At 39.3% G+C, this 25,813-nt stretch overlaps 1 protein-coding gene across 2 annotated transcripts in view; it reads right to left on the bottom strand.

The window, feature by feature from the left end:
• Positions 1-19,843, bottom strand: part of LOC146388474 (protein tweety homolog 2-like) — a 28,547-nt gene extending 8,704 nt beyond the window's left edge. The window contains exons 1-5 of one of the 2 annotated variants that reach the window (XR_014800044.1): positions 19,328-19,843; positions 16,282-16,454; positions 9,078-9,189; positions 3,176-3,396; positions 48-143 (exon numbers count right to left, since the gene is read on the bottom strand). Coding sequence is in view for 1 of the 2 variants with exons in the window: in XM_084925809.1 (XP_084781935.1) it covers positions 48-143; positions 3,176-3,396; positions 9,078-9,189; positions 16,282-16,454; positions 19,328-19,456 (731 nt within the window). In the remaining variant the exon portion in view is untranslated. The remainder of the gene's footprint in view (positions 1-47; positions 144-3,175; positions 3,397-9,077; positions 9,190-16,281; positions 16,455-19,327) is intronic. The other variant, XM_084925809.1, reaches the window with a different exon arrangement.
• Between the last annotated feature and the right edge of the window lie 5,970 nt (positions 19,844-25,813).

Raw genomic sequence — 25,813 nt, 5'->3', positions numbered from 1 at the left:
ATGTGCAGTACAGAGAATACCTTCACAGAAACAGTCAGGGTACCTACATGATCAGCAGATACTGAGAATGCTTGGCCATACCCAAGCACATGGCCAAGCAGATAACCAGATCCAGGATCAGTAGCAGCAAATAAATCAGCCATCTACAAGACATGAAAAATAAGCATTTTATTTACAGACGGCATATTTCATGCAAATTTACAAGCACCAGGAAGTACTGGCTGAACATATGTCTGCAACAGTATTCGTGAGAGCTTTGTGTAGTTTATCAGCATTCATGTCGCATAGTTACAGCCCATCTGTTTCAGGTAATTTCCGGCTTGTTGGTTTAATAATTCAACACCAGAAATCTATATACATTAATTTTTAATTTTCCTTTGAAAATGTCCTTCACAGGAATAGAATAGCCAATGTTTGTGTGTGCGTTTGTGTGGTCTGACCAGCCAAACACAGAAAAATAACTATGACTATTTGTTAGTTCCACAATTCCAGCATACTGGAAAAAAAATCTATAATTTCCAAGAATTAGACATTATGGTCTTTTAGCGGCATTGTGTTGAACACGATTACTCTTAAAATGGCCATTAGAAATACAATGACAAGATCCAGTGGACAGAAGTCCAAGCTCACAATCCAATAGCTGCATGAAACTCGATTATGACCCAGAAGTTTGGTGTCAAGTATCTGCAGTCTAAAAGAAGATGTGGTAATAGGACACAAAGAACATGGGAGTATGGATGGATGCAATTAATGGAAGGGATATTATGTCTCTACCGGTGGTACAATGGCAGCTATGTTTGAACTTTTTCAAATGTCATGAATAACAGACATCAATACTGTAGCTGATATAAAGGAATAGATGAAAATACAGAAACATGTACATCCCATTCAAAGGGAATTCCATAACCTATACACATATTTAACAAAAAAGAATAATTATCTTATCTCATCACTCAAGTTAAAATAGATGAAAGAGTTATTAAGGTGTTCAAACACATAGAATGAAGTTTTTATATAAGACAGTTATTACAGAGGAGTTCAACTGCATCAAAAACCTTTAGTATGTGGCACAAACACCCAAATCCTCTGTAAACAAACTGAATATAGAAATGCATCCGATGCTGTCTAAAACTACCTACTCTGTACATAACTATGGGCTAGGTGACTCAAACAGCTTTCCACAGAGACGGAGAAATGAGCCTGAAATAAATGGTGCTTTTAACTACCTTGGTGCACTCGGCTACATATGCAGGAGGAATGCATATATTCACAACTTTAGGGAAAGTGATTTAATTTAACTGTGTATACTGAAGCACTTGCAAGAAATGCAAAATACCTCCATAATGTACAATTTATTTTTTTTTTACCTTCGTCAGCATAAGTAGTATAATCTTTAATTTTTTTCAAAATTTCACCTTTCATCCAGCATTTACTGGCTGGTGTATTGGAAAACATGTTGAACCATTAACATAAACACCTAAACAACCTACTTCTGGCATGCAAGCTGGGAGAAAAGTGGTCTGAGTATTTCAAATAGCCACTCATTATAACAAAAGATATGCATGAGAGCATCTCTGAACACACAACATGGTGTGGTCTTCTGCAACAGCAAGTCCACAATGTAAGGCAGGAACTGAGTTTATAATTTGCACGAGCTCACTAAAATTGGACAACAGATTATTGGAGTTGCTACCTGACTGTATGAGTCTTGATTTCTGCTATAACACTTGGATGATAGGGTCAGAAGTTGATGTTGGTAGTAAGAAAACATGGAGTCATCCTGTTCTATATCAACAATTCAGGTTGGTTCTAATAGTTTGTGGCATATTTTCTTGGCATACTTTCAGCTCCACAGTCAGGGCGGTCTTAGTATTTCAAATAACTACTCATTATACCACAGATATGCAGAAGAGTATCTCTGAACACACTGAACACAGTTGCATTAGCTCAATAAAATTATCCGAATGTTGCAATTTTACTGCAACATTCACATGGCCGGGTCAAAATTTTATGTAAATAATAAAGCATATCAATGGGATGGCTACAGGTTGAAGACATGAAGCTATTCTGTATCTATAGTTATGGGAAAGAAAAGCAAGTCACCAGGTCTCAGTCCAATAAAGCACCTCTGGAACTCTTGTGGAACCGGAGATTCACATCGTGGATGTGCAACAAAATCTCTGAGGAATGTTTCCAGCACCTTACTGATTATATGATACAAATAATTAAGGCAGTTATGAAGGCAAAAGGGTGTCAACCTGGTACTAGTAAGGTGTAATGAAGCAGCTGGTGAGCGTATTCTATCAGCTGAACCTAAAAACAGCTCTTTAGTTAACATCTAAGATGACAATTATATTGTATGATCCCCCACACTGACACAAGATAAACCCTAGCTCCTGAGTGGCATTAGGCAAGTGTGACTCAGGAGCCTCTTGTGTCACTAATAAATGAATTCCTACAGCTGAAGCTACCACATCACCCTGAAGGAACATATTTTCATCGATTCAAATCTACGCTTAAAATAAAGTGGGCAACAGGCTTGCTAGAAACCTTAGTGCGCAGCATGATCTGTCTTTAAAGTCTTATGCACTTAAATATAAAAAGAATCAACAGAAGATCATAAGAATTGATTCACAGTTTGATACAGCAGCATTTTAAGCTTTCTAAATTAGTCTCCACTAACAACTGAATATTTTTTTATTCATTTGGAATAATTTATTACTGATTGAGTTTAATATTTTTTTCTGTTTTCTGATTTGATTCTTTTTATCCCTCTTAACATTTTGAAATGAACACATTTCTTAAAAAGAAAACAGCATCAGTATTATAACTGGAATGAATGTGAGCACAAGTCTGCAGGTAAGGAGCTCATTAACAGCCTAATAGTCACTCTGCCACGTATAACGTTTTATGAGAGCAATTCATATTAGAGTTGAACCCGCACAGTGGGGGGAAAAGCTCAATTTCAGCTTTCATTTATTTAGCAATTAGGAAAAATAGCTTTTCCGGTCTGTGTTCCGGATGGGAGATCAATAAAATCCCATCTGCTGTGCCTGTTCTGGATCACTTACAGTCCCATTCTGAGCAGTGCATTTACTTCATTCACATGCAGATAAAAAAAAATAAGAAAAAAGAAAAGTGCACTACCCAGGGGATGTATTAAGGCACCACCTACCTGTAATACTCAATGAAGGCTGTCTGGTCTGCAATGGCTGCCAAGTCGAAATTGGTTTTGTTGATGTCTGGAAGAACAGTCAGCTCACGGATGACATTGTTGACCATCAGCTGCATAAAACGTAAAGCTTGGAGGTAGTCAGGCCTCGTAGAAAAGATCTCATCCAGGCGTTCCAGGTGCTGTTTGAGTGCAGTTTCCACATTGCCCAGCGAGCCTGCTACCTAAAAAACAAAAAGCAAAGAGAAATAAAAAACATAAAAGAATGAATAGAAGACCATGAGGACAAAATAAAAAGGCAAAGGGGGTCAAAAGAAATAAAAGAGAAAATAGGGTCAGAATGAAACAGGAATATAAACTCATAAACAAATATTCTTTTAAAAGCTGATTGAAAATATAGAGAAAGGTGAAAGAAACAAAGAAGCACTCACTCGAGAAAAGATTAACTTTTCTCCTCAACCATGTGTTTTATTCAGATAAACAATGTTAGAGTAGAATACTGATAAGAAAACCGGGGAGACCTGTTATCACACAGGTCTTTGATAGTGAGAACAGAGTGGGTGGAAGCATGGAACAAAAGAGCAAATACATTTTTCTTTTTTTATTTGAACAAGAAAAAAAGAAAAAGAAATAAAAAAAAAATGTGACACAGCAAATGCTTCTACTTTCACAGCAGCAACAGAACTAGAAACAAGTAGATTTAAACACTAATGGGAAACAGAGTTAAAACCACAATATCTTGACCTCATTATGTGTATTATTCTCTTTTAAAGTGATATTAGTAACTAGAGATGGCACGATACCACTTTTTTATGTCCGATACCGATATCATAAATTTGGATATCTGCCGATACCGATATGAATCCGATATAGTGTGTTTTTTTAATCAATAAAACTGTTTTTTTAATATCTTGCTGCTTTTTGTATAGTTCATACTCAAGTTAAAAAACAAACAAACACTAAAGCTATTCTGTTATACCTGTATGCAAAAATACACTGCACCTAAAATATTTCATAGTTTAGCAATACTGATCAATCTAATAAACTTAAACCTACTCCATCCTCCCTATTCTGGTATCTTAAAGAGTAAGCAACCTAACTAATAGGGTTGCAAACTCCCAGCAATGGGAACCACCCACCCTCCACCTCATGATGCTTAATCGACGTAATCAACTTTAATTTGATGCAGTGTGAAAAAAAATGCACAGAAATCAATTATTTTTCAAGAATAATTAAATAGATTCAACATCTTTCTTCAACAGAATTGCAGACTGCACAGATGGTACCTTCCCAGAGGAAAAAGTAGTATAGCTTACTAGGGTATATTAGACTTAACAGTTACTATATACAGTAATGGACTTCTATACATTTTACATCGGATTAAAACTTTGGGTGTAAGATTCAGATAATTATTTATTAAAAGCTAGACATTTTAAATGAGAATAAGAAAGAAAAGTATGTCTTTGTGCCCCCCTTTTCCCTGTTAATGCCCTATCAGCCCCCCTGGCTAAACTTTGCTAGATCCGCCCCTGCACAGTTACCAGCCGTCAGCTACGTAGAAAAGGATCCTGGTCTAGAAAGTAATATTAAATAAATTCTAACAACAGCTTAAGCTTAAACGTGCTGCTGTTGTTCAGCCGCTGGTTTCCTCTTTCTGGTGCAAAGTGGGCCAAAAACAAAGGAGAGAGACAGACTCGTGACAGAAAAGCCAATAGGCTGATCATTGATCAGTTTCATGATTGAAGTAGCAGCAGGAGAGGGAGAGAGAAGAGGCACTCGCGCCATATATCGGTTGTTAAGCTTAACGCGGGAATGCTTTACAAACATCCAGAGATGAACTTACACACTTGCTTTACTTCTCTCTGGGATAACTTCCTCAGAGATGAAATGCCGGATTGGTAGCGAGGCTACAAATACACACAGCCGCTCTATCACGTGACGCATACTGCTCTGACGTGCTACGGTTATGAGGCGAGTTACGCCATGTCACAAGTTTTGTGAGGTGCTTTTTTGATATTTAATGGATCGGATTACATTTTTTATTTCTCTCCGATTTCCGATCAGTAATTTACGTCAGTATCGGACCGATACGTAATATCGGATCGGTCCATCTCTATTAGTAACACAATCTGCTCTGCAAATGTGAATGGAAGGGTAATCCTACTGTTGAAAGTGAAAATATAACACCAAAGCAAGCACATCGCAATGTTTTTTCAGATCATCTCATCTCAGGTCATCTCAGTCTGGTTTCCTGTCAGACAGTGAGTTCACTGTACTCAAATGGCCTGTGCAGTCACCAGAACTCAATCCAATAAAGCAACTCTGGGATGTGTGGAGTGGGAGATTCACAACATGGATGTGCAGCTGACAAATCTGTAGCAACCATGCGATCATGTCAGTGTCTGGTGAGTGCATTGTGGATACTGCAGTAGTTAAAAATTGGCACACTGATTTCACTGACCTGCATGAAAGGCAGATACTTTTTGAAAGCAATAAATACGAACATATTTCATATCTCGTCTTTCTAAAACTGGAATTTGGTTGGAATTTGCATGAAAACTTGATGAGTTTTAAGTTTTGTTTTTTTTTCTGTTGTTATTTCAATTATATTTGCATGTTCGAAATAAAATTATATCTATCTCTATGTGTGGCCTTCTATTTTTACTGATACTTTTACACAGGGACGGAATGGGAAAGAAATTGGCCAGATTGAGATTATCATCAGTCGGATAAACAACAGGGAGCAACATGTTCCTGTCGGTTTAACTTTTGCACAAAGACTGGACACTGGGTAAAACAGCCTAACATCTGTTATATTACAACCTGGGCTGTGCCCAGCTGTATCTAACTCTAAGCAGGGACTCTATGCCAATCTCTGTTGCTAATAATGGTGAATTATTTTCAAACCGTTTAAAAGAATATCGGTGGATCTGTGTATCTTTAGATTGAGGCAAGTTTGCAATTTCCAGTCTTTGTGCTAACCTAAGCTGTACTATTTATCTGTTTAAGGAAAAACCTTCAACAATGATTAAAAAACAAGCTTGATTTTTGTCAAAAAATTGTGTACTTTTAGGTATTTAAAAAAATCCCTTAGAGATCTCCAAAGCTCAGTTTAGTTTGACACCCCCACCAAAATGACTTTGCTAGAGCACTTAACGTTACAGTGAGTAGGAGGCCCTACTAATTCTGAACAGATGCTACTTTCTGTATTCTAATCTGTGACAGTATGCAGCAGCTCTGCTTTTGTTATCTATTATCTTTCCTCCATTATAACCACGGCTTCTTCAACACATTCAAGAATTCTGAGGAAGCCTGTGTATTCTCACACTATGAAAACTCACCACAAAGATAAACATGTATCTACTTCTCCTTGACACTTCAACTTTTCAAATACTTCGGATTAAATTTTACTGAGCTGAAGTGCCTGATGGTTTGAGTAAGACCTTAGAAAATTGATCCATGTAGAGATGCACCAAAGATAAAGCCCCATTTTCCAATCCAGCTATCCCAAGGGGTGGAGCGTACGATTGCCAGTAAAGTGTTCTCACTCCCACCTCTATGTTCATCATCCCTCACAGCTCCTGCCACAACGCCTCAAATCTTATCTGCAAGCCAGTCTGCCTGCCTGTGAGAAATTGGATCAATCAGCTAGCTGCTCTGGGTGATCCACATTTCCCTAATCTCGACTGTCCCGTCTTTCTTTAAAATGGATTAAAGCTCGCTTTTACTGAAAGCGGGTCACAAGGAGGAGTCTCCATTTTGGACATGGCTGTTAAATGAGACTGATTTGGGGCTCAGAGCGGCTCTGCTCAAAAGCCCAATTTAACATGCAACCGAATTGTTCTGCTTAATGCCTTCAGTGATTTCTATATAAGATTAACTGTATTAGGTGTGACAATAAAACAAAATATAGCACTTTAAAGTGAAGTGAGGTTATACATTGAGAAATAAGACCCTGAGGAGAGACATTTAAAGGGAACTGATGTATGGTGCAGGAAGCCGCAATCATTTTGTTCCAAGAATCACAAGCCAGCTTTCACTTTCAAAAGAAGAAGAATTATATGTAAGAGAGTTACCATTGCTGTATATTGGAGGCACACATTTTTATCGAGTATGGCTCCCATGTTTTCTCATCCATAATTTTGCGGAAGCACTGAAGAGCCCTTAATATTGCAACCTGAACACTGAATATAAGGATGAAATATAGATTGCTGTGAACATTCAAAGCCTCAATAGCAAAGGGAAAATTGTCTTCCTTATCAAATATTTCCTTCTATGATGCATGATAATCCCTCGCAGAGTGTAAGAGTGCATATTTTGCGATTAGAAGAGCCTTACAAAGCAATCAGTAGAGCCAAACAGCTCCTACTGTAAATCTCAACCCTCACTGGAGCCCCGGGGAAGTAGAGATTGGTTGTTCTCATTCCCATTTACTTTACTTGACAGATATGATATTAACTCAGAATGTGAAATGCAAAATAGAAAAGGAAAATAGTCTTTATATTAAAGCAAATTACTGAAATAATTAACTTTAATCCAATAAAATATCAATGAAAGGTCAAGAACACAACCAAACACAAGTTAAAGCACCTTCAGATTTGCAGGAGTACCCGTCAGTAAGCTCATCAGCTCTGTAAGTAGAGTACACTGCATCAAACTATAATTTTACAGAGAATGCTTTTGTATCCCCGGGGGAACATCTAAGCTTCTCATGCAGCCATAGTATACAGTACATCATGTTGTAGGATCAAATCAATACCAAGATACCTCAGAGAGCATCAGCAGCAAGGATGCAGAATCACCAAAGCCGAATCCCATTTACTTCCCACAGCACAAAAGCACTACACCCTTTTCCAGGTTATTTGCTGTACCAAGCTCAAAATAATATAGTACAACACAAGGGCCCAGAAATATATACAGCCTATTATGAAGGCCATAATGTTTTAGTTTGTGTGTGAAACTGCTTTAGAGAGGTGTCGATCCAACCTCATTTTTGAGGCTACAGTTTGTGATGCTGCTGAATATTGCATGATAAAGAGAAATGTTTGTGGTGATAAATGTTGTCAGGCACATTTATATCAATGAAGGATTAAACTAACAGAGGTTTCCCTATGACCATTACACCAAATCAAGACCTTATTTTCTAACCAAAAATGAGGAAATATGCATCTTTTTGTATTTAGCATGATCACTAATCTGTTTGTGTTCATACATTAATACAATATGTGTGCACATGAGGACTTTAAGAGCACGTGTGATACTGACACCACCATGTACACAAACACACACATATAGTGGAGATAGTGAGACTGAGCGTGATCGAAAGAGCAGAAGCTTAGCATCCATTAATGCACTGCAGATGGGAGTTAATCCTCTCCCTGCTCATTGTGATTATTGCTTCTTGCAAGGCCCTTTTCTGATGCCTTTGCACTCCTTCCTCTTCCTTTCCCACATCAACCCTAAGCCTCCCAAACAACTTCCTCGAATGCAGGTCAGGACTTGTACAGAAATAATCCCTATTTACAAATCCTGAGACAGCAGGCACCTCAATTCCTTTACTGTGACAAAAAGTGGATACAGACCCCCTGTGGGGTGGTGCTGCTGCATTGAGACAGATGCACGGCCCATTAAAGTGGAGGAGCTGCGGTGTTTATCAGCTGTAAAACAGGGCTTTATCGTTATGCTTCTGCCATCATCAGATTGTTGGTAATTGGCAGTAATATATGAAGCATTTTCTCTGCAGAATTCTTTTTCGTATTTTTACACAACTCTGATACACGCTTTGCCGGTTCATCCCACAATTACTCAGCTGTTATAAACAAAGCATTTGAGAACACAACACGTTTGATTTTTATGATTCTACAATTGCAGAAATATAGAGCAGAGTTTGGCAGGGTTCTCTTACCAGATTGTTGATGTTACCCAGTGTGCGATTGGCATTGTAGAGTGAATAGTTCATCTGGTACACCCCATCATTGGTTTCACTGTTCCCATAGAAACCCACTCCAACAGCAGAACTGGGGAAGACAGAAATTCATACAAAATAAATCAATAAAAGAAAATATTGGTATGTATGGGGTCATTACAGTGGAACTAAGATGAATGTCATTAAGTTAAAAAAGAAAAAGAAAGCGGATGTAAGTTTTAAACAATGCTGCATGTGTTAATGTAATATTATCAAAGAGTATAATTTGTTCTGCTTTGATTTGTTCTTTTCCCTCACTACATTATGTGCAGCAAAAACAAAAAACAAAAAACGCAGCAGATTATAAAAGTACATTTTATATTCTTCCTTTCTTAAGTTTCCATCTGCTTTGCTTATTGTTATCTTTACCTTTTGCACTTTACCTGAAAATGACTTTTCAGTACAAGTAAAAGCTTTTCAACTAAATATACAGTACTGTGCAAAAGTTTTAAGCCCCTGCATACATTTTGCTAGCAAAGCAGGAAATGGGTGCTGTGATTTATTGAAACGTGCAATCACAAATGGAAATACAGTATTATAAGGGAAACAGACTTTCTTGTAATTTCTCTAAGCAGTCTTCAAGAACAGTTCTCCAGGCTTCTTGAAAGACATTTAAAGCTCTTCTTTGGATGTTGGCTGCATTTTGTTCCATTGTCTGTCAAAATGATCCCTCACTGCTTCACTAATGTTGATGTCTGCATTCTGGGTAGGCCAGGCATGCTTCTGCTGCATTGGGAGTGTGTTTAGGATTGTTGTCAATTGGATGCTTTCCAGACTGCATTGGGCATTGGATCAACATGACGGTACTTTTCCGCGTTTGCAATTCCATCAATTCTAAAAACATCCCCTACACCTCTGGCTGAAATGCAACTCTAAGCCATGACAGAACCACCACCGCATTTTACATATGGCGGCACTCACTCCTGTACACCTTCTCTAAGACATAAATACTGACAACTAATTAAGAAAAACAAAATTCAAATTTGGATTCATCCCTCAGCAAGGCCCAAGTCTTACTGAGCTGTAGATATGTTTTTCAGTCCTGCTACTTCTTCTTGTGTCTTCCATTTGTTCAGTTACCTCGAACTTTTTAAAGACACATTACATGCTATGCTAAGTTTTTGACCAATAGCTCTTTGGGAATCAAGTTTTCTGTTATGTGTAGACACAGCACTAATTAATCCCATTAATTCATTGCAAAATATTACAAGAAAGTATGGCTCCTTTGAAGCTATATATGTATAAAGAAAATGGTGGCTGACTTGTACAATATAATGAAATGTTTTGTTCGATATTCAAGCAGGTATGTAAATGGAATATAAAATCCCTTTTTCTTACCTACATTTAGCCTTTTGAAACTACGCCTCAGCCCCTGTAATAGGGAGGATTAGTGTCCTAACCGACAAAGAAAATGCACCCCTACTGCTAACAGTCTACAGTTACATGAGCAGTGTTACAGTTCTCCAGTAGGTAATAGTAATCACTGTATATAGACATGAGTAACATGTCCAAATACATTTTGGGGGTGCATGGGGGGATAGAGTCATCAGTCACACCACAGAGAGCACAAGTGCAGAGCTGGACTCCTTTCTTATATCATATGCACACACACGCACGCACGCACACACACACACAGGTAAACGCAGTCCTTGTTAACTCTCACAGTGACTCATCCTGAGAAGTTTTAACACAATCTCTGCTGCAAAATTACAAATCACATAAACAAACAGTCAGATAGGCATATGGCACGGCTAACAGCCTCCGCAGTGAGACAAAATTAAGTCAGAAGAAGTTAGTTAAACTTCTGTGACTTCTTATTTTATCTTACACTTTAATGCATCTTGTCAGGTGTGCATGTGAAATAAATCATTACGTGCATGCGCCTGCCTCCAAAAGTGTGTCATTGAATGTTTTGCCATTAATGTAAGTTGTGTAGCGAATTTTAAATCAAAAAGTGAGTATCAAATAAAACAAGCAATTTAAAATAATGATCTTCACATGAACGTGTAATTTTGCCATTTCACATGAATGGCTGTCCTGTGTCGATCTTCACTGCACTTCAGGACTGCAAAAGTAAGTTAACCGACTGGTTTTTAGTCTTTGCCTAGGTTTTTTTCTTTTTTATAGACTGTTCACAAAAGCTCAGTAGGTGTCTAGCTCTCATTTACTGCAACTAAAACCAGAATGTGTTCTCACAAAAGCACAAAGAAGTGACAATGACAGAAAAAATATCTCCTCTGCACAAGGACAAAACTAACAAAAAAAAAAAAAAAAGAGTAATTTTGAACAGGAAATAGATATTTGAAGAACAGTAGCGTGGGGAGTTCTGAAAGAAAAACCACACATTTAGGTCCATACATTTTTAGACAATGAGATTTCTCTTTGTCATTTTGCTCCTGTACTGTACACCACCACAGTACATCACCTGCTGGGGAGGAAACTGAAGGCCTCTCGTAACATCCTGAAAGACGCTGCTTTGAAAGGCTGGTTATGCATTTCCAAATGAAATTAGATTTAGTTACGTCAGTGGACTGAAGAGCCTTTGCATGAAAAGAGCAAAAATAATTAATGTCATTAACTTCTTTCATTTCATTTGACATTGTTCTCCTAACTTAGTTCAGTACAGTTTTGAAAAGGAGATTTAACATTAAAACAGCTATTTGTACAATATAGTTAACATGTGTATGAAAAGAAAAGCTCAAACATAAGCTTCACCTTTGTCTCACTGTTGTTTTGATCGAATGGCTGACTTTAAATGACTGAAGCAACAAAAACATCAGATTTCACTCAAGTCAAGTCAAGTCAAGTTGGCTTTATTGTCACTTCAACCATATACAGTTAGTACACAGTGAAGCGAAACTGCGTTCCTCCAGGAACCAAGGTGCTACATGCAACATAAATTTACAACATAAATTAACAGAAAACACTAAACTAGCTAACTAAGAGGCCTAGTTAGTTGGCTAGCAGAGACAAGACAGACTGACCTAACATAAATTACAACATAAATTAACAAAAAAAAAAACAAAAACTAACTATCTAACTACCTAAGGAAGACTTTTTTTTTTTTTTTTGTTATCAGACAGCAGACAACAAAGTGCACGTGCAAATGTGCAAACAAGAGCAGCAAAGTGACAGAATGACAGAAAAACACAACGTAACATAATAATAAGGTTTTGTGATGATGAGTTGAGGTAGTGGAGGAACAGTAAACATTCCTTAGTGTAGCAGCAAAAATTAGGAAGTACAGAAGTTAGTGCAAAAAGTCCAGTAATAATATTGTGCAAAAGAGCATTTACAGGTTGGTGTGTACGATGGTTTGGTGGTGTAGGTCAGTGTGTTTGCGCTTGTGTTGATTAGTCAGTCCAGTCTCAATGTTTTGAGATAGTTGAGTTAACCTGAGTGATAATGTTTGTGTGTGTGTGTGCGTGCGTGTTTATCAGTCAGTCCCTTTTTGCTGAGGAGACGGATGGCTTGTGAAAAAAAGCTGTTGCACAGTCTGGATGTGTGTGCCCGAATGCGTCGGTACCTTTTTCCAGATGGCAGGAGTGTGAAGAGTGTGTGAGAGGGGTGTGTCCGATCAGCCACAATGCTGGTGGCTTTGCAAATGCAGCGTGTGGTGTAGATGTCCTCAATAGAGGGGAGAGAGACCTCGATGATCTTCTCTGCTGTTCCCACTATCCGCTGTAGGGTCTTGCGGTCCGATATGGCACAGTTCCCAAACCAGACAGTGATGCAGCCGCTCAGGATGCTCTCGATAGTTCCTCTATAGAAGGTGGTCAGGATCGGTGGTGGAAGCTGGGCCTTTCTCAGTCTTCTCAGAAAGAAGAGACGCTGTTGGGCTTTCTTGTGCAGGGAGCTGGTGTTGAGGGACCAGCCGAGGTCCTTCTCCAGGTGGACGCCCAGGAATTTGGTGCTGTCGACGATCTCCACAGAGGAGCCGTTGATGCTCAGCGGTGAGTGGTCGCCTCGTGTCCTCCTAAAGTCAACAACCATCTCTTTTGTCTTGTCAACATTCAGAGACAGGTTGTTGTCTTTACACCAGTCCGTTAGCCTCTGCACTTCCTCTCTGTACGCTGACTCGTCGTTCTTGCTAATGAGACCCACCACGGTCGTGTCATCAGCGAACTTAATGATGTGATTTGAACTGTGTGTTGCTACACAGTCATGAGTCAGCAGTGTGAACAGCAGAGGATGAGCACACAGCCTTGTGGGGCCCCAGTGCTCAGTGTGGTGGTGCTGGAGGTGCAGTTCCTGATCCGTACTGACTGAGGCCTTCCGGTCAGAAAGTCCAGGATCCAGTTGCAGAGGGAGGTGTTCAGGCCCAACAGGCTCAGCTTTCCGATCAGTTGTTGGGGGATGATCGTGTTGAATGCTGAGCTGAAATCTATGTACAGCATTCGAACGTGTGAGTCCTTCTTGTCCAAGTGTGTCAGGGCAAGATGGAGTGCAGTGGAGATGGCGTCGTCCGTTGAGCGGTTATGGCGGTACACAAATTGCAGTGGGTCCAGTGAGGGGGGCAGCAGGGTCTTGATGTGTCTCATGACGAGCCGCTCGAAGCACTTCATGATGGTGGGTGTAAGTGCAACAGGACGGTAGTTGTTGAGACAGGACACAGAAGACTTCTTGGGCACGGGGACGATGGTGGTGGCCTTGAAGCACGTGGGAACGACGGCACTGCTCAGAGAGATGTTGAAGATGTCGGTGAGAACATCTGCCAGCTGTTCAGCACATTCTCTGAGCACTCTGCCTGGGATGTTGTCTGGTCCAGCAGCTTTACGTGGGTTGACTCTGCGTAGAGTTTTCCTCACCTCAGCTGTAGTGAGACACAGGACCTGGTCGTTCGGAGGAGGGGTGGTCTTCCTCGCCGCCACGTCGTTCTGCCTGTCGAACCGAGCGTAGAAGTTGTTCAGTGCATCTGGGAGGGAGCCGTCACTGTCACAGGCAGGTGATATGCAGCACCACTTTGGCTCCGGAGTGGCCGCTGCGTGCTACTGCCGCGCCGCCATCTTCCTCAACTGTGAACAAATCTGTTCACTCAACTGTGAACAGACATTTAGAGGGCACTGTTTCTTTTTGTGTTTGCCAGAATCCTGCTGCTGTTATATTGTAAGTAATAAAACCCACTGCCTGTTTCTTCGCTACTAAACTAGCTCCCTCTGGTTAGGACAGGGGGCACTGGGGACACAATGTGTAACAACCACAATCTGAAATGGTGTCGATGTTGTTTAGTGAATTACAACATTTTCAGCTGTTTTTTTTTTAAATAAATAAATACAATTGAATGACCTTACTTCAGACTTTTCAAGACATCTGTGTTCCAGCTGATGTGTAGTGGTCTGGACAATAAGCACTTCATTAACCCCGTGGCCATCCTAGTGTCACATGAGCCACAATAAAGGGGCAACTAATGACACAGTAATAAAACAGTAATGAGACAGGACATTATGGGGCAGTGAATCCTCCGGGGAGGCATTTGTGTTTTGTGGTTGTGGAAAAAGGTTCTCTGCAGCAGTAGGTGTTTAATAGAAACCAACACACTAAGATATAAAACCATAGAGAATGTGCACACCAGGATATTTGGCTTTGTTCCTCTAAGAATGGCTCACGTCACAGACCGTACAGCAACTAAACGCTTGTACATTAGTATTCAAAGCTTAAGCTGAACAAATGGTTGGACTGGATGAACAAGTAATAACAGAACAATGCCTTGATTCTGGAGAGACCAGCACACTGCACCTATAATAAAGTGGATAACAGAGGCTAACAACGGAGGAAAGGGATTTTTCAATGTTAGATTTATTTTCTAACCATAATTTACCCAATAATAAAATATCACGCCAAGTTAAAAGCTGGAAAATGAATAGGGTTCTCATGAAATATAAATAGCTCTTTCTTACATGACATGAAAGTACAATGAAGTCTCTATTTTATGTAATAAACAACCCATGATATACAGCAGAGGACAAAAACAAAGCTGGACAGTTAGTGCCTTTTTAAACAAGGGGTTTTTCTGTCTCACTGCATGTCTGCCTTTGCTCTGAAATATGTAACAAACACGCTCTCAGATGAAATGATCATGCCACAGCTGGAAAAAAATGACTGCACCATAAAACAAAAAATACGTCAAATAGAACATCTTCATAATCTCTTATTTGCAAGTACAATTTGATGTAGAATAAGTAGAGTTCACTGAAAGTGCACTTTTACTCTGCTCAATCTAAAGTCATTTCAATATCATTTTTATTCATGGATATATTATTTAACTGGATGTCGTATGCAGCACTCCCTTTGTTAAAATGAATGTAATCCACTGTAACGAGCTTGTATACACCAGAGCTTCTTTGCTAACCCGTGTCATGCCCAGTCACTTAGTATTGCAGAACAACCGTGTGTGCTTTGGTAGTGGCTGGATATGAACAGAGAAAGTTAACAAAGTTAAAAAACCAAACTGTCACAAGCTTAAGTGGATCTTTACATAAATTCAATCAAGCTTTTTAGAGAAGTCATTTGATTACTGCCAAAACATCTTTTTCCAAGTGTATTAAATCTTATGCAAAAGGCCAATTATGTCAGGGACGGTGGCTCTGCAGGTCTTCTGGATGCTCCCTGCCTGTTAATGCTTGGCAGTACAACCGAAAACTAAATAAGAGCCAAATTCTTGGCTGCAAAAATCTGGTAAGGTAGAATATTTAACCGTACCAAGTTTTGAGGGGGTGTCAGCTGATGGATTTAACAGCCTGATCACTCGGCGATCAGCTGATTAGAGCACTGCTATGACGTTGTCACTCAGAAACTGAGCAGCTAAACCTGTTGTGTTTGTACACCACACATGGAAAGAGCTGAAACTTTGCAGCAAGCAGAATCAGTGGGGCTCTTGTTCCTGCAGCCTGCAATACTGTCAGTTTTATCCTAACCTCACAAATCAATAACATAATAAAAATGCATGAAGCTGCTGAAAGTAATTTAAAGCATATTAGAATGTGAGCATAACTTCCTTTACTATTAGCTACATATTCAACAATAGCAATGCAGTTGTTCTCAGTTAAGAGAAGACACTTTTATAGCGTTTCAGATCTAAAACACAGCTTTTATAATACAGATGTAGCGTGAAACACAATAGCACCGTTTTGTCATTTTGACTCACCATATGATGAGACCCGTGATGACGGCAACCCAGGTGACGCAGCAGGTATCAGGCCTTTTGGTGTCTTCATCGATGTCCCTGCGGCAGCAGCACAAGCACACCAAGTATACTGCCAGAACCAGCAGGCTCACCCCAAGACCAACTGCACCAACACATGCTAGAATTATCAAAGACTGACACAGAAGTGCGGAGAGGAGAAAAAAAAAGTGCCAGAAAAACAGAGATGCCATCTGTTAAAGTCATGATTAAGATGTGATTTCACCCTGAAAAATATGTCAAGAGCTTTTCAGCAGACTGCTTCTGCAAATATCAAAAGAGTCAAACAGTATGTGTGGTCTGAGAATGTCAGGCTAGCTGACCCTCAACACCCGAAAGGTCGCCTGACAGCCCATCAGTATCAAACAACACTTGTGTGTAGAGATATTTCTAAGGTGGAGTTTAGCCATCTCACTTATATCATCAGCATTAACACTACTGATTGCTGCATGCAGCAAAGAGGGCTAAAGAAAACTGGGTAAATGCTGCTCCCAGATAACATTGAAGTGCCATAGCAAAATATGGACTGTGGCTCAGAGGAGAACAGAAATTATTCAAGGCTGTAGGGAGGAGGTGTCATGTGACACAAAAGCCTTTCGTTAAGTCTTGTGATTTCTGAGTGAACAAAATATTTGAAGCCGGAAGGACAGATAGAAAAGGGAAACCACTGATGGAGAAAAAGCACAAAACTTTGTTTTTTTTTAATTTTGTTCCCAGTTTCCAGGCACACTGTAGATGAATCAATGCATATATAGCATCTTAGCATTGTCAGTCAATCTGTCTATACACCACCATCATAAAAACCCCTAAACATTTTAAAGTCTTTATACACTACACAATAGTACTGGGATTGACAAATATTAGCAGCCTTCTCTTAGTGTAAGAACAAAAGTATTAAGCCCAGAAAATCTCCAGCATTCGTCACTGCTGAGAACATTTTGCAAGTTCAAAAGCATAACATCTGAACTCTTGGTTAGTTTAAAACAATCACAAGAAAAGCAAGACCTTGATTTTACTTGCAAATATTAAGTGCTGGAAGTTTTAATGCCCACAAGTTCACAATGTCTCTTTCCGGCTGACTAAGCAGAGCTATTCTATGACTACAATGTCTGTGACTAATTATTCCATTTGGAGGCATTGACACTGTAACCGAATTTAAATGATATTGTTTTGCATATTCTACCAAGGTCCTTCATTGTTCAAACTCTGTTCCGAGCAAAGCCATTCTGAACCCTATTTGGTTTTACTTTCTGCAAACAAGTAAGCTAGCATTTGATACATTTCATTTACAAACTAGGTTATCAGATATTCAACCTGACATAGAGCAACTTGAATCATAACAAAGAGGACCAAAGAATTGCAGCACAATAAAAATTTTCTGTAGCTTGTTGATGCAAACTACTTTAAAGCCTTCATTTAAAAAAAATAAAATAAGTGACTCCAAAGCAAACCAAACACTCAACACTGTAACATTATTTAAACTAAATAGGCAGTACAATAACGGTGCCAGCTAAGCTGCTCCACCTTAGCTCGCTTCCTGGCTGAGCATTTAATCCGATAATGTCCTTCTTGTTTTTGAGGACACTGCTGGTGAGTCCTGTGTTGCTGTGTAGTCCTTGATGGTTGGCTGTCACTAGAACTCAGTTCAGGGCCCCCATAAGTATGATGCTGCTAGTTCCACTCATTCCTCTAATTTTCCACTCAATTGTTTTGTAATTAGACATTTAGGCACTTCAATTTCCACTTAATGCATTGCCACAATAAAGCAACAGATGCATTAGAGGGGGGAAAAGTGAGACAGAAAACAATTATGGTATGGTCATTCATCACAAGGTCATTGATCTTTTATTTTCCAAAAGGAGTGTGTGTATAAAGTAGGTGTAAGTGTGCCTGTCTAATTTAATTAAAAAAGCAGCCTTTAAAATGCATTTGTAGCTGCTCTGAATTTTCCACTTTTTCCTAAAAAACAAAAAACTAAAACAAAACAAAAAAAGGCAGACCAGCGTGTCAAATGAACACTGGTAATTACTTTCAGGTTTCAAAGAAAAGACTCTGCAAGAGCTTTAGACTATCTATGATTTGTCAGTGTAATGTGACACTGCTGGGATTCAATGATGGACCTCAACAGAAGACTATAGTGAAGGACCAACAGGGGATGTCTCTTGGTGATGAATTTTCAACTCATAAACAACCCAGGGTTAAAGGAGGATGTGATGCTAGTTTTGGAGTGCTTTCTGCATTTGTTTTAGAACACGGCGCAGGAAATAAGTGGTGTAGGAAGCTTGTTTTTGTATGATAAACTAATACGTTACTAAAAATATCATTTTTAATTAGATCCGTAAAGAGTACTTTATGCCACAAAACAAATTAGCTGACCACAAGGTTTTCATTTGCTGTCATAAATTAACTAATGCAACGTTCATTGTCTGGCTCATATGAACTCATCATGAATTATTTTAATTAAAATAAAATCTGTCAACCCATCCTCACTACAGTTGGTAGGAAAAACGCTGTCATCGCTCTCGTGGTGTTGCTTCTACTGTTGTTTTCTCCATATTTTTAAGAGGCTATAGGAGTCCAAACATACAGCTGAGTAAATGTACAAATGAATTTGTATTGGACCAGTAAGACAAAAATATAATCTATAGAACCTGTCTTAATTCTGTATACACACAGAAAACACACATACCGGAATACTGTTGTTTACTACATGAGCCAGCTTAGTTAATACAGGTCATGTGTCCTATCATGTGAGAACTGCAGGACGACGTCGGTTCTTAACGCTCCAATATCTGGATCAAACATTTGAGAGAGACACACTGGTGGCTCTCAGAGAGGGTCAATAGAAAAGCTACATGTAACCGAAGCAGACTGCCTAGTTTTTGTGTAACGGCATATCTAAATATGCCTACTACTGCTTTTGAAAGTCTCCGATGGACAACAGCCCTGATTTTCTAGTGAGATTATTTTGAAAATACGTGCGCCTCTACCCACAACTACAGTTACCAACCTGCTGATAGCTCGCCTCCTCCGGTTTGAAAGTGCTGTCGACCGTCTGGAAAAAGAAATTGAAGTGAGGGAAATTGTGCAGCCAGTAAGTCCACCATGGAGCAACATAATCAATCCTTGCAGTAGCCATTACTACTTCGTGGAAAAGTCAATCCGCCAAAACCACTGACGACGGGCTTCCTTCAGAGATGTTGGCACTCAAATATTCCTGGGTTTGATGAAAAGTAAAATAATGATAATAAAAAAACTGAAAATAATAAATAAACTAACTAAATAAATAAAATATAAAAGATGCACTACCCATAGACTTCCAATCTGTGAAATTACCACAAAGTCTCAAAGCTGAACTTCTCCTTTTGGCTGAATGTCACTATTTTCCACCTCGGCTCCCATAATTGTGAATGAACTGCTGTCTTACAACTAGAAAAAAAAAATCATACACTGTGGGCCAAACATTTGCATCCCAGACAAGGGATCGTGTGACGACATAAACCTGCCTCCTTCAGAAGGCGTGACAGCTTACTAAGTCGAGTAGGAAAGGCCCACGCCCTTAACGCACAACACTCAAGTATCCCGTTGACCTCCAGCACTGAGAAACGCACTGGGGGAAGTTTTATGAACTAAGAGTGCCAAATATGTGTTCGATGAGACAGAGAGAACACGTGCATGTCTCTGGATGTTCAATTGTAATATTAATAGCCCGCAGTGCCCCCACCCTGTCTCTTTACAAACAAATATATATATATATATATATATATATATATATATATATATATATATATATATATATATATATATATATATATATATATATATTAAAAGCGGCTTCACAGAAGGAGGAAGCTCTGAATTCCATCGACCCTTAACTTGTGACTGCTGGTGAGGATACAGAGTTAGTCACTGCACTATTTATGACTTCTGCTGTTAATGTCTGACCTCTTGTGGACAATGAGGCGCACTGAGGTGAACGAAGTAACGAGCACGGTAATGAGCAGCTGCAGCCACTGCCACAGACTGTTGGCTTCAGCTTTTATTTACAGTGTGATAGGTTTTTTTTTCTCCCCCCCCCCCTCAGTGGTGGGAGCTGCATTTGCACCTCTATCTGGGCAAAATAGATATACATTTGCAGGGATTTGTTTTAAAGTGTGGTTGGGAACAGCTGCGGGCACTACCCATTTGAATAAACAAGCCTGATTTTGTACAAGGGGAAAAACAAAGGCATAGTATACCTCAATTTCTACTAAAACACAGAAATAATCAAAGATCACAGAGGTAAGGCATCTCTAAGTGTCTCTTAGAGCACGATTTGAAGATTGCGGATTAGGATCTTACATTGGTTACCAAGGTTTTTGAATTGGGATAAATGTGTTGAACATTATGTGTGATGTGTGTGGAAGACAGCAGATAAACAAAAATTAAGGAATGGCTAAAAACATTAATTGAATAATCCGATCAATATGCTTGAATTTTGAAATGCAGCACATGTAGACTATGATATTCCCTTAATTGCTTGTTTGTTTTTTTAAGTAAGCCTTTTTTTCGATTGTGAATATTGCCAACACAACAGAACTGTGTGCAGTAGCATCACTTCATGGTTTAATGTTTAAAAGCCTTGTAAATTCACCCACATAAAATCCGCCTTTGGCAGATGAAAGGGAAGATTAAAATAAGTCAAATGCATTTTGCTCTGAGGAGCACTTGTTTTATCAGCATGGCGTACAGGGCGGTTTGCTTGCAAGCTAAACCATCTTGGTATCATATGGCCACTGCTGTAATTATCTGGATGCTTTGATGCACCTCCACGACCACAGTGCCTAGAGAGTGTGCTCAGAGTCTGAATGCTCCGAGTAGGTGACACTTGAAACGCACCGTATGAATATGAATTTTTGACTGTGCTCTGCATTTACAAATAGTAGGATTTGGTTCCAGGAAAGTCTCCAGTGATTGCCGTGCCAATCACTCTCAGTGTTTGAACCAAGGGGAAAGGAATGAAATGCAAAAAAAAAGCACCTCTGCCTTTGTCTCTGGCTACATATATGAAGCATCAGTGTCTGCAGTTCATTTATTCTTGTTATTCTGGTGCAGGCAAAATATGTCAGACCCACAAATGACATGTATGCCAGCGTGAAGTAATATATGTTATAAATGTATGTAGTCAGGCCAAGAAGCAACAAAGTCCTATTTTATGAAAAATGTTGCTTCAAATCAGCCAACTTTGTGATCGGAGTCTTATTAAAGTCAGCTCCCCTAAAGATAGAGGTATTATGTGAGCGCAACTTTTTCAAATCACTGCGGAAAATACTGCATACATATTGCTGGGCTTTGATTTATGGATTTACTATACTGTATAAATGGAATGAATATGTGGGAAAAAACACATAGCCAAGAAAATAGTTAAAATCCAACTGACAGCTAGTGAAGCTAAACCATTAGGTGGCAGCCCAGCACTTTTCTGCAAGGCTCAGGACCTCTTGGCTCCATGCTGTCCAGTCGTGACCTTTAGTTATACATTTTGAAGAAAATCTCAACTCATCACTGCACAGAGCTACTTGTGCATAATGCCGTCCATGAAGTTCTAATAACGGTCTAATATAGATCTAATTTTAATGAGGTGCAGTTTATAGATCAGATCTTTCGCTTTCTTGGGCCTTTCATCCGAAACAGTCTCTGGGGTCAGCAATTTGGGCACTGATGTAACAGGAAATACATATCAAAGAGAACTTTGAAGTCAAGTAACCGAGCAGTAAATGCAAAAGTGTGAAGGAAAAAAGTCTTATTGTGAGTGACAACTCTGAAGGTCAGTAGTATTTCAATAACTCTATTGTAATGGTGTGCCAAGAGTAAAAGAAAAAAAGTCAAATAAATGAATAAATAAAAAAGAATGAATAAGAGTGAATTTAAAAATTACGGCCCACTATATTCCTGCAGGTTATACTGTAGCCTTGACTTCTGTGGGCAGCAAAATTTCACCGGGAGCTCACTGGAACTGCCTTGAGAATAATGTCACACCCTTGACTTGAATCACAGAAAAGTCCAATTGAACTTTCCTATGAACCTGCCTCTTCTAAAATCTTGATACTGAATTTTGTAGGGTAAGAAATGCATGAGATGTCTCAGTGCTCCTAGACACAGCTTGGCTGAATTCAGTGGTTTGCAGATTCTATATTCATGGGGGAGAAATACTCTTCATAGCCCTTGTAGTTATATAGTTGTTGCCTCTTCCTCATCATGTGCTCAAGTGCCCTTAGTGAGCGCTGGATTTATGTCCTGATTGACTGTCTCCATAACAATCAAAGGGATGATTGGTTCATTTAAAAGTGTTTTGAAGAGCCTTGTGTCATGTCTCCTACTCTCTATACTACTGGGATCCTTCCAATCCTTTACAGTTACTGCTCAGTGGAATGTAGAAATATGTTGTACTGGACTTTTCCTCCTTCATGGTTATTGCTTTTTTGGATTTGTGACTCAAATCCCTTGCTCTATTTTGAGTGATTTATACATATGAATGAAGATTTATGCCTGTGAGCTCAATGTGCCAGTATTATCCAATCAAACTGGGCTGCTCACTGGCTCCTGAGATTGCATTAAAGTGTAATATCAATGCAGCAATCCCTGGGTTATTGCCACTTTGAAATACCCGGTACCTCCGATACTGTAGCCACGTGTTATGATCAGGGGGGATCTGTCTATTTATGTGAGGTTTCATGGGAGATTGCTGTGGTAAATTAATCAGAAGTTGCCAGCCATGTTTAATTCATTTGATCAATGACTGGATGAAGCTGGGGGGGAAAAAAGAGAAGTGTCAGTGCATTCGGGTGACCACAAAGAAGTAAGGCACACAGAATAACCAGACAAGACCTAGAAATGTAATATTACTTATTTCCTGAAGTGTTCTCATTGGAGAAGACACCGCTATCATTTTAATGCCTCACCTTAGGTTTCTTAAGTCTTCATAAACATAATTTATTATTCCAGCGGCTTGTAAAATTGTAGTTTATAATTTGATGACATTGAAGGCTATCCTGCAGAATGTTAGAAAATGGTGCTAAGAAAGAGAGGACATTAATCCTTGGGTAGTATTCTGGCTCTGCAAAGTGGTGTGCGGGAAATCACATTCCATAACTTTTTCTTATTGTTCCTTCACAATCTATTAATGAAGGATTTTCAGTTTATTTTGGATAAGAAGATTGCCTTGAACCCCAGTCTTTAAATTCCTCTGTTTAGTGTGCAAATACTATAAAGCCCCAAGGACCTGTAGTGTGCAAAACATTGAGAATAGTCTGCCTGAGAATCTATCCCCCTAGTGATTTACCGATGTTGACTGTCTATTCTAATCTGCTTGCTTTTTAAACTCTCTGTGTGGTTAAGCATTTAAAACGAGAAACTTCTTAGTCCTACATGAGACAGCAGCTTTGATGTCATGATCGCACTATTATTTTATGCAGCGACCCAGTGCTACAAGGGCTATTTCATGCAGTAATGATTTTTGTGAGGAGAAAAACCTGAACTGACATTGGCACATTTTTCCTTTTTTCCCCACTACCCTGTAGGAAAATGGCTTTCTTAGCCTGCAATTTATCCAATTACGGATTTACAGCAGTGCAAAGTCAACCATATGATACAGCCTAAGTCTATTTTTCAGCCTTTGGAGCAAATCCAATCATTCCAAATGGTTGCTGATGGTAATAATTGCAACAGCATCGCATTGATCGAGTGGGTCCAACAAACAAAGCACACTAAGAAAAGGAGATGGTGGGGTTTTTTTTGTGTGTGTGTGTGTGTGTGTGTGTGTGCGTGTGTGGGAGGGGGGGGGGGGGGGGGGTTTGTTATTATGGCCCTTGTAAAAAAAAATAATACTGAGGCATTAAAAGATGGACTTTAGACTTTATCGGTTGCTGATAAAGAAAATGCACACACCAATGTCCCAACTTTATTTATTCAAGACTTGAACGTAAAGGTAAAGGGTTACTGCGCTTTCTAAAATCAGAAGGACTTACGGGAATGACACGGAAAATTTATAGATGATCCCTATGTAACAGCTAGGTACACGCATATCATAGTTCTTGGATACTCTTTGTATCCTTATAGAACTTTATTAACAGTTTCAAACAACACCAATGATTAGTTTACAAAATGCTGAGTAATGAACTTCTAAGTAAGGATTCAATAAAGAACTAAACAAAAGGCACACAAGTCTAGTCAATGGCAGTACAATGACCAGCTAAACAGTTTACTCTAAAAAGACTGCTTAATGGAAACTAATTTGAAAAATCTTCCAGTCATCCTTTATAAAGTATGTTATCCAGATCACTTCTAGACTGTTTCTGTATCTGTGTTTACTGTATGTTCCACAGCCCTGCCACAGATTGGCGATCTGTCCAGGGTGCAGCCTACCTCCAACCCTGTGACAGCTGGGGTGAGCTCCAGAGGCTTAATACTTAATTGTATACATGCTGGTGCTGAGAGCAGTATTAGAAAAGATGACTGAGTCATTGTGACTGTTATTGCTCTGCTGCAGAACAGCTTGCGGCGAGGCTTTTGGTTTTGGTGGTGTCAAAACCAGCATTTATTTTGCCACCTACTTGATAGATGTACTCTACAGCTCTTGCTGAGTTTATCGTTATTCTGGCTGTTAATTCATATCGCTGCGAAGAATAACAGATCTCTCTTGTCCATGCTTATTTTGGCTAAAGGAATGTCTTTTTTCTTGCACACGTAATCATTTCCATTAATTTCAGCTTCAGCACGTCTCTTGTCACTCTTGCGTCTCCTTTACCTTGTTCTCCATACCATACAGTCCCTATTCAGTTAAGCTCTGGAGAAATATTTCAATTCAAAGTAATATGTGATAGCTTGCTCTGCTCGTATTCATATCATAATTACATCTTAACTGTTGAGCTCCGGTCCCATAGTTTATGCTGCTGCACCTCTCAGCCACACTCACTGCACACCTTAAGCCTATATCCATGAACTGATGGTCATCTGCTTCTTATCGGTGCTACATAACATTTGGTGGAGAGAGATTATCTGCTCCAAGCCATGAATTTTTGAGAATTTAATATGCTTAAGTTAATAATTATCTGCTGCATAGCTGATGTGTCTCTGTCTGATGCTGCATATCAAGTGGCCCCAATATTTAGATTTATCCATCTAAATTCATTACACACAGCTCCTTACTCCTTAGTTAACTCCTCTGGAGTTTTTTTGTATGGAAATTGTTTCTCAAAATGATTTCATAAGACGGCGATACACACGTGGGTCTGCTACCATTTTCGCTCCTTACTTACTAAGACACTTTGTAAGTACTTTTGGTTCATTTAAAAAGGTTTCTGAGAACACATCTCACACTTGTTGCCAAATTGCCATTTTAATGAAGGAAGTGCCATAAGATTTTTCAGAGCACTGTCCTTGTTGATGCTGATAATGAGCCATCTTCCAAGAAGGAACTGATCCAGCTTCATGCAAGGCTAACTTTAGAGGGCTATAA

The sequence above is a fragment of the Perissodus microlepis genome, chromosome 4, assembly GCF_051167445.1.
Source record: "Perissodus microlepis isolate ML-2025 ecotype Zambia chromosome 4, ASM5116744v1, whole genome shotgun sequence".
Lineage (NCBI taxonomy): Eukaryota > Metazoa > Chordata > Actinopteri > Cichliformes > Cichlidae > Perissodus > Perissodus microlepis.
Note: the sequence above shows the minus strand (reverse complement) of the source record. Positions and strands in the feature narration are given on the sequence as shown.